Source organism: Molothrus ater, chromosome 17 (assembly GCF_012460135.2).
Source record: "Molothrus ater isolate BHLD 08-10-18 breed brown headed cowbird chromosome 17, BPBGC_Mater_1.1, whole genome shotgun sequence".
NCBI classification, from domain to species: domain Eukaryota; kingdom Metazoa; phylum Chordata; class Aves; order Passeriformes; family Icteridae; genus Molothrus; species Molothrus ater.
This window is the reverse complement of record NC_050494.2, coordinates 4,599,372-4,623,479: the sequence shown is the minus strand read 5'-3', so window position 1 is coordinate 4,623,479 and position 24,108 is coordinate 4,599,372. Positions and strand designations below refer to the sequence as shown.

Here is a 24,108-nt window from a genome sequence, read left to right as displayed (position 1 = left end):
CTGTACATCCAGAACAGGCTTTCCACTTGAGTGGGACATCCCAGTTTATACCAAACGAGAATTTGGTCTTTTGCTTATACCTGGTGGATGAGGTCTACAAATTTTTCAGCCACCTTCCTCCCACTGTGACTGAAGCTGCACCAGCAGCCCTCCTCAGTGACCCCATGAAAGAGAAGAGATTCCTTACAGGGTCTGTATTCTCCTGGTCAGACCGAGTCTCCCCAATTTCTCCAATGAGACCCGAGTTTCTTCCTTCTTCTGCTGCCCCCAGCTGCTGCCACACCATGGCCTCCTTCTCACACTCCTTCCTGTAAAGGTTTGTCCTGTCCGAAAGGCTGGCCCTCCTCACCACCTTCCTGTGGGACAGGGACAAGGGCCATCAAAGCTGTGAGCAGGACATGACATTTCCTCTTAGCCTGTAGCTCTTCTCACCTGCTCCTCCTCCTCACAGCCTCTCCCTCTGGAATGGAACGTGGATTCAGCTTCCTGGCACCCACACAAAGCAAAGGCACTGAGGTGGATACTGAAGGTGGGAGGAATTTTGAGGAGCTCTAAACTGGCGCTGCAAATTTGTTTTAGAGTTCATGCAGGTCACCGTATGGACCTATTCTGCAACCAGTGGAGTAAATGTAGAAGGAAATGGCCCATGGGCTGTTTAGGGAGCTTTGTGGTGTGCAGGACTGCTTTGGTGTCTAGAAACATCTCACAAAGACCTCTGCAAACTGTGTCTCAGCACTGCATCTTGGCCATGTGACATACTACTGAAAATCTCAAGTTAGTCCACTTGAAGCAGTGATTTCCAACACCAGTTTCAGTGGTTTAACAGAGTAAATTCTCACCATTTGGTCCTGTGCTCTGGGCAGTTCTTAAACCACACCAGCACAAAACCATTTCCCCCCCAAGAATGAGCACCTCTTCCTAGTGAAAAAACCACACTTCAAAGGAGCTCTGCTTTCAGCAGCCAAAGTGAGCTACTACCTTTCATTCAGAAAGGACAGATGGGTTGCTCTCACTGACCTCAGGGTGAGAATACACCTGGGTGGCCAGGCCAGTGGCCCAGGTGACCTGCAGGGCAGAGCAGAACTCACCCCCGGCTGCCCGTGCTGGAGGTCCTGCGGCTCAGGGAGGATTTGTGCCTCATCTGGGACTTCATGATCACATCGTGTTTGTGCTTCAGCTCCAGAAGCAGAACTTTGAATTCCTCCTCTTCACACAGATCTATGGCACACACACAGACCAAGCCCTTTGTCAGATCCTCTCATTAACACCACGTTGCTAATTGTGCCTTCCTAGTTAGACACTCAGGTCTTAGGGCTGCACACAACAGCAGGGAGGCTCCCAAGCACAAGGGGTAACAGAGGAAACACAGCAGGAAGACCTGGTGCTTGGGATGTGCCTTCTTCCTTCTTTTTATGAGCAGGAAGAAGCATTTTCTGTAGTAAAGTGGTGCTTCAAAACTTTAGTCTTGGTTAAAGAAACTTTAACTTTGATTCTAAAAGGATACCTAAAACATGATGTTAATGCTTCTGAAAGCACCATGTGAGAACTCCAGCCATTTCTTAAACACTTCTTTCTTTAAGCTTCATAAACTCACCTATTGGCATCTCATCCAAAGATGTCCTGGCACTCAAACTAGCCCCATGGGACACCAGCAATTCAGCCATCTGCATCTAAAGAATGGAAAGAAAGCCAAGTTGAGTTGATAGAGGTATTTTAGGCAATTTAGGCTTTCCTCCCTAAAGCTGAAAGGTTGGAATAAGATGAGAGGCAGGTTCAACTTGCCTCAAATAACTCTGGTATGTGTGTGATGTTAAACATTGTTCTCACCATCCACTTGCACTGGCATGCTCTGCCTGAAATTTTTCAGCAACCAGCTCTTTTTGGAGCCCATGGGATCTTCTCTGATGCTGTCCAGAGAGCCCAGCCCCAGTTCAGATTTATTCCATTTGCAGAGTATTCCACAGTTTGTCCAGGCAGGAAGAAATGCCACCCTCACACGTGACACAGCAAAATCCTTACCTGTCCCCAGAAAGCAGCAGCATGCAGAGGTTCCCAGCCATCCCAGTCCTTAACATCCAGGCTTGCCCCCTGGTCAAGAAGCACTTCAGCTGCATGCAGATAACCATTGGCTGCAGCTATATGCAGCTAGGAGATAAGGAACAGAGCATGAGCTGCCTGCAAGGACCACAGATGGTTTTATACACAGAGTTTCAGAGGATTTTCTTGGATAATGTTTGAGCCTAGAGCTGGACAGGCAGCACATTTCACACTGGGCAGATGGCACCAGGTCAAAAGCAGGTTGCTCCTGTTATTAGAGCTCAGTATTGCCTGCATGTAATTCTGTTTGGAGAGGAAATTGCTTAACAGTTCTTAGAATAACTTAGATATATGGATGAGAAAAATAATGTATTCACATTTTAAATCAGGGGCATTTAAGTGCTTTCTAATCTGTAGGGAAAGCACCATCAAAACACGAACCTGCAATGCAGAACATCATCCACTCTATGCCAGAAGAACATCTCCTCTTCCCCACTGAAGTGCTGTGGATGTGATTTTTTTGAATCAAATTTACAGCCTGCTTTAGTCAGGACTCTCTGTGCAATTGCACTTCCAATCACACTGTAATTATTTTCACCATTTGAAAGTCAAAAACATTTTAAACTTTGGCTACTTTAACTTAAGGGAGGATGATTTTTCAGATATTGGCTTCCAACTACAGCCACCACTTTGGAGACAATCAGTAATGGTCTCTTTCAGTTCCCCAACTTCATGTCTCTGAAGATTTTCTTAATTGCAGTCTGCTGTTGCATCTCTGAGCAAAACATTGACCCATGCACTGCTCTGAAGGGATTAACTCCACTCAGAGCTCCTCCTATTTCAGTTGTGCTAAATGAGAGAATCAAAGCTTCTTTTCAAAAAATTTTCATGAGGATGCCACCACACAGAGTTAAAACTTCAATGGAAATATTTCTGATGCTTTCTAGCAACTCAATTAATTTCTACATAAACTTTATGCCACTTTCTAGAGGCCACATAAATTAATAAGGAATCAGTTGGGGGTGATACAAAAGGGGGAGCCCAGAGGTCTGCTTAAATGTGTATATATAATCCTTATTAAAGGGAAAAATGTGTTAAAAAATAAGCTGCAATAAAAACTTCAATCATCTAAGCGTACCTTCAAGGGAACCTGCCCTTCCCTTACACTTCTGGTATATGCTGAAGGTGACATTTAGATTAAGAAACTGGAATACACTGCCATGGCCTGGCCCTGTAATCAGTTATGTCTGGACCCCAGCATTAAATGACCACGGTTGTATGAAATTCCCAGCACATATGACCTCATTACTGAACTTTCCCTAAGCTGGGACTGCTCTAAGACACAATTTGGGAGACACATTTGTGGGGTAAAAAGAGCTGGGATTGCTCAGAATTCCCAGTCCCTGTGCAGACAAATGAGATGCCAGCTTGCTTTGTGCTGCACTCTTGTCCTGGGTGCCCACCTCTGCCCAGGGCCAGGTGCCACCAGGGGGAACAAACAGTGAAACTCTGTGAGCCAGACCCACACAAAGCAGAAAGGAGGCAAGAAGTCTCCAGCAGCACTGGGTCCTGCTCCTGGGAAAGCCAGAGGGCTCTCACATCCCCTCCACAGGACTCCAATCAGCACATGAGAAGCAAGAGGTCACTGGGAGGTCTTGCAGGCCCAGTTCCCTGCAGGTCAGCAGATGTGTTATGTTCTTTGGGACTTCTCCTCTCAGTGACTTGCACCTGTTGATTTTGGGTAACTCCTGCTCCAGGGCAGGTTTCACAACCTCTGGGCTGAAGGAAAGCAAAACTGAAGCCACTGCAGTTTCACTTACCAGCGTGGCACCTTGGGCATCAGTCCTGTTCAGGTCTTGGCCAGTGGCAAGTATGTCATGAATGTCACAGATCATGACCTGCTCTGGAGCAGCTCGCATCTCATTGATCCTTTCCTGGGTAATCCCTGTTAAAATTCCAGTTAAAAGAGGACAGTTGGAAAGGTTGAGTAAAATTCTCCGCTGGCTGAGTAAAATAAGATTTAGGATCCTGGTTGATATGACCCCACATCCTTCACCCTTGTGATCTTTGGGAATCAGAATAACCACACAGAGTCAGGTCCCAAGAAATTATGCCAGGAGCAGCTCTCTGCTTTTCTCCAGAGGCCAATCAAGAGCTGAAAAACAGGGTAATTTTTAGTACCACATTGACCCATTTCTGTATTTTACATAAACTCAGTCTCCTCACCTTGATAGGCCATGCAAGTCTCAATGACATCCAGGGTTGGCTCATCTTCACAGAGGTCATATGGCATGTTGCCATCTGCATTGACTGCCAACAGGTCTGCTCCACTGCAAGGGGAAAACTGAGTTACACCAGCAAGGACCTCAGAGCAGACAGTGCCACACGCTGGGATAAATGCTTAGGAAAAACCACCTGGGATTTGATAGTTACCCAAATGCCACCAAAGTACAAATGACATAAGAAAGATCTGAAGCAAAGCTGTGGAGCTATGAGTGGAGAAGATTAATTCCAGAACTGGATGAAAGGCAGCACACTACACCTCCTTCCTGAATCAGTAATGCCCTGTATTCCACATCTGCTCCATTTTTATAACCTCCAAAAATTTCCTAACCCAAGAGGGAACATCCTCCAAGGGACGCTTGACTGCATCCTCTTCTCTCCTTCATTATACAGTCATAGAAGAGCCAAATTTTCAATGCTTATGTCCCAGATGACACCACCACAGGGAGAAGTCTCCCTCCCTGAGGAAGAAGCAGCAGGCACAGCTGTGCAAGGCAGCAGGTTAACACTCCCAAAGCACCAGCACTCTGGGAAAGGGAAGGCTCCACACACAGGCACAACTATCTGCTCCAGGCAGGAGTCACCACAGGTGCTCATGACACAGCTCAAAACACATCTGGTTTCCTCCTCCTTGCTGGCAAGACTTGAGCTTTAGGGACTTGGTCAAGCACCCTGTGTCACCACTGGGGATCAAATCTTGCAGGAAGTTTGGTGATCACTAATTAAGACCCAGTGAGAAAGGTCCCAAGGCTCACCCAGGTATCTGAGTTACACAAGCACACTGCTGCCCTCATACACCAGTGGCTGCTTGACTGGGGCTGAAGATCTGAAGTGCTGTTTAGGAGCTTGAGGGTGGATGCTGCTGGCTGCTCCTGTTTCTACCCCCCAGCAATCACAGTTCCACAGGCACACACACACACACCAGAACACAGGCAAAAAGGGGCAATTTTTAGCCCAGTCTCCAGAAGCTTCACAAAACTGAGCCTATTCATCCAGGGTTTATTGTCTCCTGAGCCTTTCTGCTCTTCCTCCTATGTGACTGTGTTCCAGGAAGAGGGAAGAGACGAGGAGCTGACTCTGTGATTCAGAAGGCTTGATTTGTTATTTTATGATATATATTATATTAAAACTATACTAAAAGAATAGAAGAAAGGATTTCATCAGAAGGCTGGCTAAGAATAGAAAGGGAAAGAATGATAACAAAGGCTTGTGGCTTGGACAGAGAGCCTGAGCCAGCTGGGCTGTGATTGGCCATTAATGAGAAACGACCACCATGAGCCCAATCACAGATGCACCTGTTGCATTCCACAGCAGCAGATAACCATTGGTTACATTTTGTTCCTGAGGCCTCTCAGCTTCTCAGGAGGAAAAATCCTAAGGAAAGGATCTTTTATAAAAGATGTCTGTGACACTCCTTCACTCCCTTCTCCCCCAAGCAGGAAGGACCCCCCATGAGCAGCCTGAAAGCAGGGAATCACCACCACTGCTGCAACCTCCCAAGGTCCTAAACAGCCTCATTTTCCATCCACAGAAGCTGTGGCTAGAATGAGACCCACAGAAAGGACAGACACCAAAAGCCACCTACTGCTGGATGAGGATCTTCACCAGGTTGATGTGACCACAGGTGGCTGCTGCATGCAGTGGAGTCCACAGCTCATTGTCCTTGGCGTTGACGTTGGCCCCGTGGCTGAGGAGGAGCTTCACTATGTCCTCATAGTTGTCTATGCAGCACTGGGGAGGAAGAAATGCAGAAACATTGGGGTTTTTTAAACTTTGGGAACATGAGGGTTCATACCTGCCCAGCTGTAAAATAATAAAGGGCATCTGGACATGGAGACCTACTTTATCCTGCACTGCTTGGCAAGGAGAGTTAAACACCAAACTGAGCCCCAGCAGGTCAAAAAGGCAGAACACCTACACTGACCAAAGGGTCACTGGTGTTTTCCAGGGCCTGTTCTAGCAGAACCAGCAGGGAACAAAAGCAAACATGCTCACAGCTTCTATTCCACTGGGTCTTCCATATTCAAGAGCAAACACAGCAGAAATTCAATGTAACCAGTAGAACCACATACCAAGGGATGAGCTGACAAGCTGACATTCCCTTTTCTTAGGGAGAATCCCACACACTGGCATGTGATGAGCAAAAGTCTTCTCAGGAGCTCATGCTACCCACCACAGTTATCTGGGGAGGCACAAATTGGATTCCCAGAATGATGGGGCACTTTGCAGGGCACTTTTCACTTCCTGAAAAAAAGCAGCTTCCTTCCTGCATTTAGAGTATAGCCCAGGAGGCCAGAAGGGTCTCAACCTCCTTCCTTTGGTGAAGGTGGAATTTGCTCTTTGATCCAACTCTTGTTCACCTTTAGACATGAATGTGCATGTGATAAAGATGTTAAAATAAGATTTATTCTTGTGCAAGAAGACCCACACAGCTCAGCACACATTACAGGCTCTTAATGGGGCTGAATTCCAGCACACAACAAACATTTCAGAGCTGAGTGACAAGGACCTTTCAGGTATTTCTACTTTGTTCATTATTTGTACATGGAAGTGGGGTTACAGTCATGGCTGACACACAGCCAAATTATCACAGAAGTGGAAGGAAGTCACATTCACTGGAAGGAATGCTAATGTGCCCACTGAGGGGCTTCTCTGTGCTCAGGGATTCAGTTAATTCCAGTGGATACAAAGCTCCCATCAGAACTCCCAAATGCACCTTTACAACCTCTCAGTGGGCAAGGTGGGATTCTCCAGGCTTCAGAGCCTGGCTGGGAAAGCAAGGAGCTGTCAGTGTCTCTCTGAGTGCAGGATAACATCTCTTTGGAGAGGTGATGGTGGTGGCACCTTTTGTTCTTCCAGGAGCCAGTTTGCATTTTTAAACCAACATTCATGCAGCTTTGAAGAGAGCAGGCAACTGGCACAATAATCCAAAATCCCAAGTCAATGGGGGCATTCAGAGCAGGGAGTTCTGGCCAGAAAGCCCCGAGTGCTCGTGTGACAACCACGCCACTGTTGTTACAGGCAGTGGGGGCGGCAGCTGCCAGGCACGGCCAGTCCCACGTGCCTGAGAAAGAATAGAAAAACCCTTATGGAAACAGCACAGGGGCTCCAAGGAAGGCCACAGACCTACACACTACTCTAGCAAGTCTGTATTTCACTGGTGATCAGCTACTCCCCTCTCATACTGACTTTGGAAGTCCCTACAGCGAGCAGCAGGGGATTCTTCAAGCATCTTGTGCATCATTTATTTAAATCACTTTCAAACCTCATGGATTGCCAAGGTCTCTAAATTTGAGTTTATCTGTTATGAGAATTTAGAGCCCAGTCCCACCTACAAAAATTAAAGAGTGGGGGAAATGCTGTTCACATGTGAATTCCAGCCCTGACCCTGAGTTCTTATTATCACTGAATAAAGTCTGGGATAGCAAGAAAAGGATTTGATCTCAGTTTGCTCCCCAAGAAACCAGATCACCAGCACAAGATGGTGAAATTTCACTGCTTTAACAGAGGGATAAAAAAAGAAATCTAAGAGGTCTCCCAGTTACACCTGGCCAGGCTGGCTGAGTGGGACGCAGGGAGGGGTGAGCTCACCTGGTGCAGCGCAGTTAATCCATCCTCATTGCACAGGTCGGGGCTGATGTTGCTCTTCAGCAGGTAACACACTGCAAGGCAAGCACACAGGAGAGTCAGAGCAGCCACCCTGCCACATCTCGTGCTCCCAGCCAGCCCTGGACAGGTTCAAGGCAATGCATTTCACACCACCAGTGTGGGCAGAGTGCTGGCTTGCCACCGCAGTGAGAGCAGAGCCTTCCTGGCTTTATCCAGCAGAGAGCACCAGCACACAATTTTCCCCCAACCTCCTTCCAAAGGAGACTTGCACAGTTACAATTTTCCTTCAGTTGTGCTGGAGCAGTCTCCATTTTTGCCATGTGCTTCACAATGCCTGAGTGCAACCTCTGCACTCTGTGGCCCAGGAGAGCCCCAAGGGGATTTTGGGGTCCCGAGTTACAACCATGGAAGAGATTCCTCCCACATGAGAGGGATGAGGCTTTGCCTCAAGAAGTAACCCATGCATTCAGGGCCCTGCCACACTGAATACACCAGGGCTGCTTTGGACACTGCACTTGAGCTGCTGGGTGTTTGGAGAAAGCTTTCCAGAGGCTTCAGTTTTTAATCACTGCTTTGGGGGGAAAGGGTAACATTTATTCCATTAAAATGCAAATTTCTGAAACACATGTAAAGTCATTAGCCCCTAGGTGAAAAACTTGCACAAGGCAACAGCAACAAGGTTGGCAGAGGGCATAAATTAATAGCAACACCACAAACTCTTCAAATTCAACACTGCTGACAGATCTTGATGTTCCATGCCCATTTTCTGTTGTTTCCTTGCTCGTTCCCTGTTTTTTCTCCAGAGATGTCACCACCTAATTCTTTTCCTACCTCAAATGTCACTGACAGCACAAGCACAAGCCAGAGGTTCATAATCATCTCCCCAGGACCAGAGCAGCAACAGATATTCACATCACATCTGATTTGATGGCAGGCATGCAAGCACTGAGTGAAACCAGAGCTGCACAGCCAGGAAGACTGACAGAGCTAAAAGGGCAATAACTTTCCTCAGAGCTGGCAATCAAAAATACTGCAAGGCTGCTCACCCCAGAGCATCCTGCAGCCTCTGATCCCTGAGCTGCTGTCAGAGGGAGCTCTTGCCCCAGCACATTCACAGGGAGAACCATCTGCAGGGCTGTCCCTGGGGACAGAGCACTTCTGGCACGCAAAACAGAACATGGAAAACACACCCACCATGACATCAGGGATGATTTATGAGGCTTTGTTTAAAAGATCTGGAAAAGGCACTTGCAAGAAAGGCAAATTGAAAGCAAAGTGAAATTTTGATTGGAAGCCACTGCTCTGACGTTATCACAAAGGAAGGCAAAACCAGACAGAAGTGAAATAAAACACTTCACATCACAGACTTGTTTCACCCAACTCAAAATGAATGCTTGGATTTACTTTTGCTGGAAATAATTTCAAGGCATTGACACCTGCTTGGTGAAACTGATACAAAAAAGGAGAATACAGCAAAGACAAAACTCACCCAGCACCACAGTGAATTCAAAGCCTTTTTTTTTTCCAGCTCAAAGGCCAGTGCAGGAAGCCCACGCCTACACTGGACTCACAGCCCCAACACTTGCATGCTGAACAGTAATAGGAGCACTGAACCTCAGCCAGTATATCCAATTTAATGACTCTGCTTCTACTGTTTCTGGCCAGCCCTGAGCTCCTGCTCTCCTAATCCAAGCTGAGTGATAGACAAGTCATCCACCAGTGAGTCTGCTTGTCTCTTATTTACCTTGGATGCTCTGCCATTAGGGTTTTAATTCAATCTCAGTCAGTTAAGTGCCATTGTGTTCTAATGACACACAGCTCCATAATCATGTTTTGCCTGATTATGGAGATTTGGACAAGTAGATGCTGGCAAATTAACCTTGTAAGTGCTGTCTCTCCATGGGAAGAAGCAGCAGCATAAATCCCAGCTTGTTACAGGGTTTTGTGTCAAAGGCACTGTGATCATGGCTTGACAGAGCTTGTAAGAGGCCCTGAAGGGTTAAGATTCAGAGAAGTTTTAATCTTACCCTAAAGAAGCTTTGAATTCTTCCCTAACCCCTGCAGCAGCCCTCATGTTCCCAGTGCAGCTCCCCTTGGCTCCCTTCTGCCCTCAGGACAGGCTCCCCTTATTGCCCAGTACCTCCCAACACACTGAGGACTGACAGCCCCAAGACACCAGAAAAGGGCCCAGAAAAGTCAGATAATGCAGCCAGGCATGGATGTGGTACCACCGAGTCCAGGCAAACAAGGCACGAAGAAGAGATCAGATGCTTTCTGTCCAGTCCTAAACTGAAGATTGCATTTCAGGGCTTGGGAAATGCATTTCAGGGCTCAGGGCAGCACAGGGTCAGGCAGCAATAAGCCCCATTCCTGCCCAGCAGCCCAAGCTCAGAGCAGAACACAGCCCCATTCCTGCCCAAGCTCAGAGCAGAACACAGCCCCATTCCTGCCCAGGTTCAGAGCAGAACACAGCCCCAATTCCTGCTCACCAGCCCAGGTTCAGAGCAGAACACAGCCCCATTCCTGCTCACCAGCCCAGGTTCAGAGCAGAACACAGCCCCATTCCTGCCCAGGTTCAGAGCAGAACACAGCCCCATTCCTGCCCAGGTTCAGAGCAGAACACAGCCCCATTCCTGCCCAAGCTCACAGCAGAACACAGCCCCAATTCCTGCCCACCAGCCCAAGTTTACAGCAGAACACAGCCCCATTCCTGCCCACCAGCCCAAGTTTACAGCAGAACACAGCCCCATTCTTGCCCAGCAGCCCAGCAGCAGGGCATGGGGTGGCAAAGAGCAGCTCCATCACCCCCTCTCCCTGTGAGCTGCAGAGGCACATGGAGGGAGGACTTGGACACCTTCTCCATGGCCACCACCCAGGAACAGCCCTTCCCAAACGGCCAGGAAGAACAAGTCCTCCTTTCTGATAAACTTCAGGAGAAAATGTGCATTTGTGGGTTATCCAGTGCCCTAAGAATAGGAAAGGGGGGGCTCCTTTGTGCTGCTGAGCAGTGCTGGAAGCTGGACCCTCACCTGTGGCAGTACAGACCTGCTCTGCTGCTTCACACACAGCATCAGTTACAGCGACCTGAGCGTGCAAAATGCTTCTCCCTTCAAGCCCTGCTGGTGTCCCATGCTTCCCTGCAGAGGCCCACACCTTCTCCCCCACCTCCAGGCATGACTGATGCTGTCCAGGTAGGAAGCAAGCCCTTCACTCCCAAGGACACAGAATAATCAGCCAGCACCAGCTGATCGCCTTCTGTCAAGCCTCAGCCTGAGCTGGTGGAAGCACAATCATCCCCATGCTCGTGGAACAGCACAGAAATGAGCCCTCTGAGAGCCCCTGAGCCCCACAGAAGGGGCTCTTTGGGGTCACATCAGCGTGTTGAGCAGCATCAGGCCCCACACTAACACCTGATTAACTTCTTAGGGAGCTCAGGGCCAAAACTGCTGAGCCCTGTCAGAGCTGCACGTGGGCAGAAGCAGGTGGGGAGCAGGGGCTGGGTGCCTGGAGATTCTTCATTACACATCCAGCACAAGTTGTGGGAAGCAGTTCCAAAAGCATGGCAAATGAAGGAATGAAAATGATGGCAATAAGAGCTGGGTGAACAAATTGTTGTGAATAATTCATTGCAAATTGTATTAACTGAGCGATCACTCAAATGTATTTTCCATTATTCTCCTTGCTCTGCCTATAATTGAAACTCTCACACACCAAGATGGTGTACATTAATCTTCAATTTCTATTTTATCATTCACATCTGCGCTGTGTTAAATGGAAAAAGCTCCCACAACAGCTGTAAAAATACAGCCTCGGTTGAGGAGGGAGGCTCAAACACTGTCCTGGGGCAGCCTTAGAAAGATTCTCCTCCCCAAACATAGCAAACCACTTCTCAGGAGCTCCTCTTCCTCCCAGCCTCATTTATTCTCCCCAAAAACTAAAAAGCAGGGGAAAGGCAAAAACAACACTGCAAAGGTCTTAAGGAAAATTCAACACAGGGCAATTGACTCTCCAGCCTGAAGAGATGTTGCAGTGCTATCATTTTTTTATTGGTGTTACTTCCCACTGAGTTTACTCTAGAAACAGCTTTTCCAGAAAAGTTTCTGAACCAGATGAAGGGAAAAAAAAAAGCCTCTGTTAGTGCAGTTTCCCCTAAGTCAATAAGCTACACCATAAAATCCTGGATACTGTTACACTCCCATCTATACCAAGCACTTGCATACCTCAAGCATTAATAACTCATAAGAGAAAAAGCCAGCTGGAACTGACATGGATATCATGGAGGGATTAAAAAAAATCCAACAGACATCTTCCTGATAGGAGGTCCTGATTCCTCCCAAAAATATATAATGGCAAACTGCCTCTCCTGGCAAGCAAGCTTACCTGTGTGCTCCAAGTTTACATACACACAAAGGCCATTACTTTGCAAAAATCCACGTTTGTCTCAATCTTTTTTACTCAACAATTTCTCTTTGAAATCATCCAAACTCTTCATGTTCACTTTTTGGTGAACCAGGCACTTTCAGGTCACCTTTAAAAGGTGGAGTGTCTATGACAGTACAATAATTTCTGCATGTTCACACATGACTTCACTACATAAAATGAGGTTTCACTCGGGTTAATAAACCATTTTTACACATTGCTCCAAGTCCCTTTCACCCAAATGCAGCTTTGGTCAGAGACCCAGTGTAGCAGAAGCAGCTCCTTGCAGCATTATTTGTAGTGACATACACACAGGGGTGCTGGCAAATGTCTGCAAAGACTGATCCCAGCCTGCCAGGCATGGGGCTGTGGAGGAGCTCAGCTACTTCAAAGCTGCATGTTTACTGCTGTGGTTGTGCAGGGATATTTATTACACAGGAGAAACAATGCCAGGAAAACAGCACTGAAGCTGTGAGCGCTCTGCCAGCTCCCTAGCCCAGCATACAATGACACTCACATTTTACAGCATGTCTCAACTCTGAGCAATAACAGGATGAACTCACTCAGCCTTATCCTCCACCCCCTGCAATGTACAACTGATAGCCCATGCTGGCCCATTGATAAACTCCACAGCTCCCTAAAGCTTTCTGAAAGACAGAAAAACCTCTCAGAAAGCAAAATGCCACACTCAGCTTCAAACACAGAGTACACCTAAAAATAAATATGGCCCAGTTTGCCTGCTGAGCCAGTGACTGAGACATCCCATCCTGACTGATCACTGAGCTTTCTCAGGAAGGTTCAAAGCCTGTTAAACACTTCCCACCCAGTTTATAGCCAGGCACACACACTGCTTCTAATATACCCACAAAACCTGGCAAGTCTGGAGAGAGGCCAGCAGAGCCCCATCTGCTTGGTGCCACATCCAGGGCAGGCACTCTGCACGCAGCCACGCTCAGTCCAGGGGCTGCTTCTCTCAAGGAAAATCTATTTCTGACTTTGATGCTTCTTAGTTAAGGGGCACAGCCCTCCTCAGCCTCCAGGAGCCTGTTTTTCACAGCAGGCTCCTCCTGCATGGTTGGGGGCCTGGTTTACACAAGTTTTATTCTGACAGCAAGTCAACAGGTTGTACATTTATTTAATGCATAGAGTCCAATTCTTTCTCCCCCTGTTTGTGCGTGTTTCAATCCATTCGTGCTTTATGCTTTCACCCTTGCCCATCACTGCAGCACCACAGCAACAAGAGCAATGCTACAAAGGGACAACAACCTCCTACAGCTGCTTCTCAGGTGGATGGGGAGAGCCTGGCCCCCACCCTTCTGCATCCCACATTTTTCTTGTTGTGCATGCAGGACTTCAAGCTCTGATAACCCACTTAGGGCTAGTGATGATAAAGCATCTTTCCTCAATGGCTGCCATCCACCTGGGATTACTGGGATGAAGAAATGTGCAAGTTACCCATCTGCAGCCACAGTGCTTGAAGGGCATAGCAGAAGCAAAGCCACATTTATTTCAGTTGGGAAAATAAAAATTAGAGGATGCTGCCCTCTGACACAGCTTTCTAAGGATGTAGTGTCATGTTCAAAAGTATCCTGATCCTCTTCTCATGTCAGGCTAACAGTGAAATTGGTCCACACTGGAAATGTTAAATACATAAAGCAAAATTAAAGTCAAAGGTTACTTCTCTGGCTTCCCATTTGTCATCTGGTATTGGAAGAATAAATAAATCATTTTGGGATGGTTTTTAAACAGATGATGGGATTTGAAAGGGATGAGTGTTTTATATAACCTTTGGGCTCAGCTGCCTTCAGCAGGATTGCATGGGCAGGGAGCCAGGAAAGCAGATTCCCCAGTATCACCGTGACAGAAACACCTGGGCTGCAGCAGAGCCTCCTCTCTCTTCAGAGGCATTTCAGACAAGTTATTTGAACAGTTCTGATTTAGAGAGTACTAAAAAATATATTAACTCAGACTTTAAGAGGCATGGACCAAGCAAGCCAAGGCCAAGTTTCCCAAGGATGACACAGGAGCTTGGCACCAGCAGAGCAGTGCTGGCTCTTAGGGTGTGAGAGCTCCCAAAGGGAATGGTCCTGCTGTGGTGGAACCACAGGAGTCAGTGGCCTGAGCAGGGAGCAGCAACACAGAGAGGGATGATGCACAGCCACCTTCTCCAGCAGCAGCTCCAGGGGCACCTGAATCCCCCTCTCCTGAGGTCACACCTGGAATTTTGGGTTTGGTGGGCCCAAGCAGGTGAGCAACACATCTCCTTTGAATTTGAGCTTCAGGCAGAGCAAGACAAAGGGCACCTACAGAGCCAGAAACTCAAGCAGCACCTCCTGATCTCCTCCTCCTCTGGCTGCTTCCAGCTTTCTCCCTACAAAAAGCACTCCTTGGAAGTGATTACAACACAAGCAAATCCATTCAGGCTACACAAAATCAACACTACACATGCCTTTAATCTGAGCAGCACAAAGGATCTCACTTGTACACGAGTTCAGAAACAACTTTTGATGTGTTGGACCAAAATCCATCTACTGAGACATGGAGCACTCAGCACCTGTCTGTACTAATCTTATTAGATATTAAGTCTGTCAGGGTACTAAAAAGGAAATGCATCATAAAAATTAATTGGCTTTAATAGAAATGACAACCTGAGAAGTGTTTAGATGAAAGGGAGCAGTGGTGTCAGGAGGAAAACTTCTGCAGCTGTCTGTGAAGAGCTTCCCCAGCCACATTAACACAATAACCCAACAGGTGATCAGAGGAGCAGGATTGCAAAGGCCCCCTCCAACCTCCACGCAGAGCCAGACTGCCAGGATTTGCAAGAGGATACTCTGATGTGCTCTGTGGAGCAGGAAATAGCTCCTATTGCCACTTGAAAGTGCTCTTAGGTTCCAGAGCCAACAGCCTCTGCCCCCAGCTCGTGTTTCAGGCATCCTCTGGCCTCAGCTAAGCAGCTGAATGCTGACCTGAACCACAGGAACGTTTTTAAGAGTTTCAATTATAAAACAGGAAACTTTCTACTCAGAGTAACAGAAGAGAGGTTGTGCTGGAGGGTGGGGAAATGCAGATCTGCTTCTCAAGCTGCCCTGAGCTCATACTGAACAATTCCCTGCAGGTACAGCCTGCTGACCACATCCCAGGAGCTCCTGCCAGCCTGGGCTCTCCTCCTCTGCCCAGGACTCTTGTTCTGTGTTTCTCTAACCACACTCTGATCTTCAGAGAGCCCTGCTCTGCTCTCTCCATCTGCTCTGGCTGTCTCAGTACCTGCTCCCCTCTGACCTCAATCAATCCTGCTTATTGGGGGTTTTTCCCCTCCCCACCTCCAAGGCTGTCTCTTTTTGGTTTAGGATGAGCACAGAGGGGATGGAGATGAGTACAATGGGGATGGAGATGTTTCAGAGCCACAGACCCACATCACACCCTCAGGTCTGCTCCCATGCATGGCTGCACTCCTGCCCCAGGTGTGAATGCCTGCAAGGGTCTGGTGTGCCAGTGTGAAAAATGCAGATTTTATGATTGGCTTTTCGCAAATATTAAAATGAATATTGTATGTGTTGTGTTAGAAAGTAATGCTGTGTTAATTTTCTTAAGTAGTGTGTTAAATATAGTTTAGGTTATAACATAATGTTAAAATAGAAATTATGTAAGTGAGGTATTTTTTTAAGAAAGGAATGAGGTACTCACACTGAGAGAGCAGCCACAGGACACCTCAATCTTTCAGAGAAAGAGAATTTCTTGCCCCATTATCAGAAATGAACTTCTTCCTGACTCCTCAGCCCTGAAGACATTGTCAGGACTCAGAGCAAGAAGCTGACACTGCCCAGACAGAAGCCTGTGTTTGAATGGAGTTTATGCTTCATGGATAAGGTGTATGAATATGCAAAAGGCTATTGTTTTTAAGGGTTAATCCTCTGTTAATGTGAGTCCTTTTTTGGGCTTATGTTGCCCAGAAAGAGGTACTTGGACTGTCCATAACTCTTTGTTTCTATTGTCTCACATTGTCCTAATCCAAATTGTCCAAATTATTATCACTCTAATTATATTGCTATTTTTATAACCATTTAATTATCATGAAACTTTTTAAAATTTTAAAAACAAGTGATTGGCGTTTTTCACACCAGGACACATGCCCAGCTCTGACAGTGGCACAGCAGGAGCTGCTGCCAGCCCAGATGTGTCTCACACCAGTGTCACCCACCTGGGAGACCACAAGGGACATGCCAGCAGTCAAAGAGTAATCTGCTAAAACCTCAGCTCCTTGGCACCGTTTCTAACTGGAAATGCTGTGCAGTGTGGGAAGGGAAATGTCTATAAAAGCACAAAATCACCTCCCCACAACCCCTCTTCTAATATCAGATAAAGACAGAATATAGTTTCACTTTAAAAAACAAACGTTACAGAAAAAACTTTCCTGCAAGTTAAGCAGCAACCTGAACTTTACCAGAGAAGCACTGGCAATCTTTGGCAATCCTTTTGCTTTTGCAACCTGCAGTTATTCAGCAGGAAATTTTACACATTTCAGAGATTTAGATTTCAACAGTACCTTCCATCCAGAGATCCCCCAAAGTGCAGCTGCCTGTAGTGGAGTGAGCTCCAGGCTGTCTCCTGGATTTTACAATCAGTTTTTGCCTCGTTTCACAGCTGTGACATCTCAGCCCAAGTTAGACCAAGGCTCTGGAGGCTCAGGGACCTTTCTGTGCCAAGGTGACAGTGACAGTCCATGGCACAGCTGTGACACTGCCCTCGAGCCCAGGTCCCAGCCCTGCCCTTTAAGCACAAGGAAACTCTGCTCTCTCCCATCCTTTCTGTTGTTCAGAACTGGACAAAGCAGCTGAAATCTCAGTGCTAACAGCAATTTTTTATCCCACTCTCACATGCCCAAGTCCAAGTCTGCAATTTTTAAGTGCTGATCAAATCTCACTATTCCCCCAGACTTTCCAACCACTTCTCTCTGAACCTTCATTTCAGCACCTGTCACCCAGACAAATCACACAGCCCACAATTTATTCTTTGTGTTAACAAAGCAGTGCACTCACATTTGCTCTCCAGGTCAAACACCTCCAATCCCAAAGCAATCCCCAAAGTCCAGTGTGCCTTGGTTACCAACAAACTCTTGTCAGAGAAGTCAACTTTCTCTGTGAACATCATCACCAGAGGCATTCAGCACTGCAGGGAATCCAGCTCATACATGTGAGAGTGGAATCAAAAGTTAGCACCTGAGCTTGGCAGAAATGCAGGTTTTTCACAGCTACAGAGGGGCTTGCAATAAATGAGGCAGAGACTGCAAAAAAGCCTTCAAATTTGGTCAAAACAAGCAGGCACACAGTCATACAGCCTTGCTCTATAACCTGACTGGGAGTGCTGTGCACACCTTGTTTTAATAATTATCTCATCTGTTCTATTACACAAAGTTGAAAACTCTCTCAAACAACTTCTGCCACAAGTTCCATATGATTTCTGCTTGCCACCACTTGCAGAAGGAGAAGATGAGCATTCCCAGGCAGGGTGATGCAGCTCTGTGACTGCTGGGAGGCCCACGGGAGGCAGCTCCAGAGCTTGACAGGTCATTCAGACCTTAGAAAGGCACAAAAAAGCCCAGCTGGCTGTGTTCACCCATCCCTGCCCTGTGCACAGACACCAAAGGGAGCCTCATGTGAACTCAGGACAGCTCTTGCTGCCAGCTCTCCTCTGCTGAGCTTGCAGCACTTTGATGCAGAGAAGAAAGGAACTGAGCATGGGGCTGGCAGCACTTTCCTTTTTCACCTCACTTTCAAAAGCCATCTCCATCAGCTTCCATCTTTCATCTGCACAATACAGCCTGAACTCAGCAAACCCCTTCAGATCAGTGGTGAGCAGAGAGAGAAAAGCTCTCCATTTCCTGGCAGGGCAACAAGGATGCTCCCTCGAGCAAGGAGAGGTTTGGGGTCCAAACCTAAACCTGGAGCTCTGAGCTCAGGACTCTACCAGCCTTTGGAGCAGCCTGAGAGCCTTTTACTTAACATAAAGAGGAAAAGAACTGAAAATCTCCTCCAGAAAGTGCTTTGCCTTAGTGCTTCAGACCAGGTCACTGGTGTGAGATGAGCACTTCAGTCTCTATGCACACACTGATTTATTTATTTTTAATTCATTGCTTTGTGTTTACACGCTGAGCTTATTATAATTATATGTATTATGCATTATCTGAATCTATTGTTGTAATATATATTAACAAAACACATAGTTCAAACCAGCAAATTAAAAAATACGTCATCCCTGCAGCTCCTACACAGGTTTAAAGCACCCCACTTATCAGAGCAGTATCTCTGAGCACTGAAGCCACAGCTCCTTGATGCTGGGAACAAGGAGTTACAGGCAGCAGCAGGGAGCAGAGACAGCACAATATATCCCACTTAGAATCACAGAATTGCTAAGGTTGGAAAAGACTTTGAAGATCATCAAGTCCAACCATCTGTTGACTTCTCTCCCTTCATCCCCGTGAGGGGACTCTTATGCTGAGATAAAAGACAAGTCTCCATGTCAGAATTGCAGGTGAAATGCCTCCCCCAGCCTCTGCAGCAAGAGGCAGCTCAGAGGAATTCTAGTTTTCCTTTCTGCACCAGTGGAGAACAGCTTCAGTTTGCAAAAGTAGATCACATTTCCCAATAAAATGGCAGTTTGCAAAATAATTAACAGCCATTAAAATTCCCCATTAAGTTCTGCCACTAGCAGCAGCAGGACCATTCTCCTCCCAGCAGCAGTGAAAACTCTGCTTATTTCTGTAGTAAACCCAGTGCTGTTATTGAGCCATTTCATCCCACCCTGTTTGTTTCTGAAAGCTCCCTCACCAGCAGATCCCTCTTGTCAGGGAGTTTTTCATTACATATTAACACTACAAGATCCTGAGTGCCATGGACCACCTTGGAGCTGTCACAGAGCAGGAATGGTGACATCCATCTTCTGGGCATGAATGGCAGACTGCTCTGAGCTCGCTGCTCCCCTTACACCGAGGAGTAAAGGGGGAGGAAAGGAGCCTCCCTACTCTCTCCTGCCATGCTGCTTGAGGAGAACAGACTACATGACCAAATTAACTAAAATAACCCCAATTTTGAACATTAAGGCAAGAGGAAATCCAGGCTCCAGCTTTGCACCATCCCCCACCAATTCTGCAGTTTGATATTTTGACTGGAACATTTACAGGAACAACAAAATGCTTTAGTAGCTCAACGCACCTGGGTAAGTTCATTAAAGTAATTAACGCTGAAGTGGCTGCTTACAGCTCTGCTGACAGCACTAATTACAGGCTGCAGAGGTGGATCCCAGTGACAGCAAAGGAGCTGGCATGGGCAGATGTGCAGCCCTGTGCCATCCCTGGGCTGGACCCTGCACTCCCCTGGTTCCTCCTGCTCCTAACCCCAACATTCAGCATCCCCAGCACTGAGTGTAACTGAGCAACTCCTGCAGCTTCTGCTGTTTTTCTGCAGACCAACACCCAGCAGAAGAGAGCTGGAGCATCCTCCTAAACACCTTTGTGAGAGCAAGCCCTTCACGAACAGGAGTAGGGCTGGTAAGCCAAGGGGACAGGGCCCTTGCAGAGGAGAGCAATCCAAGCAATCCAAGCGTTCTGGTTCTGGTTCCTGGAGACATCATGGACCATTTAATCTCCTGTGAAATGAAGTGGGAGGGTTGTACTCTCCCTCACTAAACCAGGGCTAGAACATTCCTCACACAAGAAGGCATGGGCAGAGACCCCCACAGGCTCAGTGTGACTTGTGCCAAGAGCACCTGTGTCTGTTTTGGGAGATGTAGGAGATCTGATCCTCAGTGCTGGATCTGTGATCAAGCACAAGATCCCTCCCCAGCTGTTTCTGGTTCACCTTTGTCTGGGAAAAACACAGGTTTAGAGAAAATTATTATTTTTTCCAGTCAGTTGTTTGTAAGAAATGTTTCTGATATGTTTCCCACATTTCACAGGCTGAGGCAATCCCACTCCAAGCCTCCATCAGCACCCAATCAGTGCTACAAGAGAGGAATCCTGCTTCTTTCTGTTCATCTGACCACACAGAATCATTCCCAGGGAAAGGAGCCCACCCCACCAGGAGCATCCAACGAGGCTGGCTCTCACACAAGCAGCTGCAACCAGTACAGTTGTGTAATGGAAACCTGGCCTACAAACCCTGAACCAAATTCTGCCTGTCCCCCTTTGAGAAGTGAGCACGTGAAGGCTGCACACATCATCTGCCCTGGCTGCTGCCACCTCCCACAGCTGTGATCCCAGCTTGGCTCCACATCCCAACAGGACTGCTGCCTCTCCTCCATGCAGCACAGCTGGCAGGGAGAGGACTGCTGGAACTCAGGACATCCCTCTGGCTGTCCTGGATTGCCCAAACCCCTGCCAGGGGGCTCAGAGACCCTGGCACAGATGCCTGTGACTTTGATTATGACCCATGGAGCAAGTTACCAACCTTATATGAGGATCTGCCAGCCACAAAAGTCTAAGTAGAATAATAAGTAGTTTGTCATGGGGTGAAAAAATAGATTTTGGGGTTTTTAGAATGGGGGTTCAGGGGCAAGATGGAGGAATCTGGGCATGTCCAGCCTTTCTCCTTCTTCTTCTTGGCCTCCATCTTCTGCTGTGATGGTGGCACTTTTGGATTGGTTTAGAGTAGAAGCTCACTGTCTAACACAGGTGATAGGTATTGGGAAGTTATGGTAAATAATGTACATGTAGTTTTTAGTATAAAAAGATAACACCAGAGTGCCTCTGTCTGACCTGCTGAGCAGACCTTAGCTGGCCAAAGAAAGACTTTTATAGATAAGAAACAATAAACAACCTTGAGACCGAGAACTAAAGAGCTCTGACTCCTTCTTCGAGCTCTCAGCTGGGAAAAGAGACTCTTAACACATCTCGGTGTCACTGTGAGCAGCTCAAGCTCCAGGAGAGGACCAGCAGCAAAAAGTGAGTTAAAAATGGGCCCTGATTGCATAAATTGCGTCCTCTGTGCCTCCTACAACTCAGGGATGGACGTGGTTTGGTGGCCAAGCTCTCCACACACCACCACCCACTCCTGGGTTGAAGGACACACAAAGGAGCAGCTGGTGAGCACTGCAGCAAGGGACATCCCCAGCACACACACCCCTCCTGGAGCTCACAGCCTGCTGGGGACAGAACTGCTGTGTGGTGATCAAAGTGACAACCAGGTGACACAGAGAGGTTGGGACAGACAGCATTAACCTCTTAGCTGCTGTAGCCTTGCTCTCCAGAGCAACCCCAGCTCCTCAGGAGGGCTCTTTCTCGTCACAGACCCAATGCCAGATTGGTTTGAGGTGTTTTGTGATGCACAGCAGCATCAAAGGCATTAAGAAGAAGACTATATTGCACCAGAGAGTCTAACAAATAACTCACCCATAAAAGCAGAGATGAAAGCTCAGCACACACAGGCAAATCACAGCAGCTGGGAGCTGCAGAGTCACCCTGGGAAGGGGACAAGAGGCAAAGCCATCTCCTCCTCCACCCCAGCACCAGCCAGGACAGCCCTGAGCTCCAGAGCAGCTCTGCAAGGTGCACAAACCTTCCCTTGGGTTTCTGCTCTGCAGTAAAATTCCAAAAAGCATTAAAAGGACTGTGAAAGGAGCAGGAGCTCTCACAAGGAGGCCCTTACACTTTGAGATGCTTTGAGTGTAAGGACCAAGGAGGTCCTTACACTTTGAGATGCTTTGCAACCATCTGATCCCTCCTTCTCCATGCAGCACATTTAATATTTAAATCAAGGAGTTTCTTCAGAGAGTGGACTAGATTTGAATTACAAGGTTTCCCAGAGAAACCTGTTTTCAAAGAAATCCTTTCTTTTCCCACAGTCTTGCTGAAAATAAGGAGAAATTGGCCCATTCCCAGCAGTGATGGGCAGGGGCCAGGCTGTGCTGACCCACTGACCAGTCCTGCTTGGCCACACTCCTGGGCCATCCCCATGTGTGCAGGGACACAGGGTACAGCACCTCCCCTCACAGCTGGATAAAAGCTGCCCTTGGACCTATCCCAGGGGAAAAACCAGCCCAGTCTGCAGTCAGGGAGGGGCTACACGAGCCAGTGAGGAAGATGAGTCGGGAAGATGCTGCTTCACCCCCTGCTGCCTTTCCCAGTGGGCAGCTTGAGTGTGTCACACACACCAGGAGCACAGTCAGAGAGGTTTGAGCCAGCACATGTAACCCCAGTGGATAACAACTCACTGAACATCTGATTTAACTCAATGGCTGTAGCAGCAGCTTCACAAACTGTGGGTGATTCCAGGAGTACTCAGGGCTTTGCTGCTGCTCCCATTTGCAGCCAAGCCCCAGAGCAAGGCAGGGACACTGAGATTTCCCCCAGCTGCTCTTATCTTGTCTCACAGCATTGGAAACTGGGACCTACTGAGAGCAAACAAACAAGGCATGGCATTCACTGAGCTCTGCTGTAAATCACTGCAGGGACAGGCTCTTCATGCAGGAGTGACAAGGAAGATGTGTCTGCAATGGTTTTATGGCACATCAGCACAGAAAATGGTTTTATGTCCCTAAAAGCAGGTGATTAAAATTCCAAGATGTCACAGATTTTAATCCTGAGCTAATTTTTTTCCCTCTCTTCTATGTTGTATCATACATCACCGCCATCAAGAGAGCAGAACTCTCAAAAATCAGATTTCCTGAAGCTAGAGAACAAGAAAATTATGTTTTCTACAGCAAATCAGTTCAACAGAGGCTCAATAAAACATGATTGATAATTAGTGTTTTCTTTTTGGCAGCTAGTAGCAATTGTCTTCTCCTTAAGCCTAGTGCATTTGCCAATTTAAAACTAATCTGTCCAAAAATGAAACAAAACATCTGCCAAAAAAATTCCCAGTGACTATTGGTTAAGATTTACAAAGTTCCACAGCAGAGTGTCACCTGCTACAGCATCAGACAACTCATCAGTAATTAGGGTAGAGCTGAGACAGCCTTGTGCAAAGAGCCATCAGGCAAATGGAAAATGGATGGGAATAGCTAAATCAGTTTAGATTTCCTTAACAGAGGGAGATCAAAAGGAAACTAACCCGATTAAGAGGGAGAGAGACACTGATCCAGATTCATGGAGCAAAGCAGAACAGCTATAAAGTGATATTTATGCCTGTTTTCCTTTCTAGGGCTGCACAAAGCATCAGCATGTACCAGTAGATCTGGCCCAGATTTATGGGCTAAGGGTAGACCCTTTTAAACCAGGACAGCTTCTCTTCTCCAGTTTACTTTCCCAGTTAAGCAACTGTCCAAAAAAAAAAAAAGAAAAAATTAAAATAGGCCATAAAAAAAAGCCACCCAAATTCAATTAAATAGAGTGGGTGACAGTGACAGTCAGTGCCTGCTGGCAGTGCCATTCTCCTGCTCAGGGCACCTTGTCCTGCTTGCAGCAGGGCAGGGATGCACTGCCAGAGCCCAGCTTTGGGCACAGCCCATTGCTGAGAGCCCCAGCTCTGCTGCCAGCACTGCCTGTGGCCAGGCCCAGGGCTCTGGGATGCCAGTGTGGCTCTGGGGTCCCTGACCCCAGGCAGGGCAGCTCAGTGCTGCTGGAGGGATGCTGCAGCTCTGAGCACTGCAGAGTACAACACACCCAATCCCCCAGGAGCTCTGTGCTGCCTTCCCAAGGAACAACTGAGCCAGACCCTGCTCCCTGCACCAGCCACCACCTCCTGCAGCAAACCCTCTGCTGCACAGCTGCCACCACTGCTGGCCAGGGCTCATTTCAGCTGAATGCAGCTGCTCAGTGACCTTGGGCTC

The 24,108-nt window shown here is 47.5% G+C and overlaps 1 protein-coding gene across 3 annotated transcripts in view; it reads right to left on the bottom strand.

Moving 5' to 3' along the window:
* The window catches only part of PPP1R16B (protein phosphatase 1 regulatory subunit 16B), a 63,470-nt gene that overhangs the window by 6,239 nt on the left and 33,123 nt on the right, over positions 1-24,108 (bottom strand). For all 3 annotated transcript variants that reach the window (XM_036395605.1, XM_036395608.2, XM_036395607.1), the window contains exons 3-10: positions 7,912-7,982; positions 5,906-6,051; positions 4,264-4,367; positions 3,858-3,982; positions 2,020-2,145; positions 1,595-1,670; positions 1,089-1,218; positions 188-356 (exon numbers count right to left, since the gene is read on the bottom strand). In XM_036395605.1, the coding sequence (XP_036251498.1) occupies positions 188-356; positions 1,089-1,218; positions 1,595-1,670; positions 2,020-2,145; positions 3,858-3,982; positions 4,264-4,367; positions 5,906-6,051; positions 7,912-7,982 (947 nt within the window). The remainder of the gene's footprint in view (positions 1-187; positions 357-1,088; positions 1,219-1,594; positions 1,671-2,019; positions 2,146-3,857; positions 3,983-4,263; positions 4,368-5,905; positions 6,052-7,911; positions 7,983-24,108) is intronic.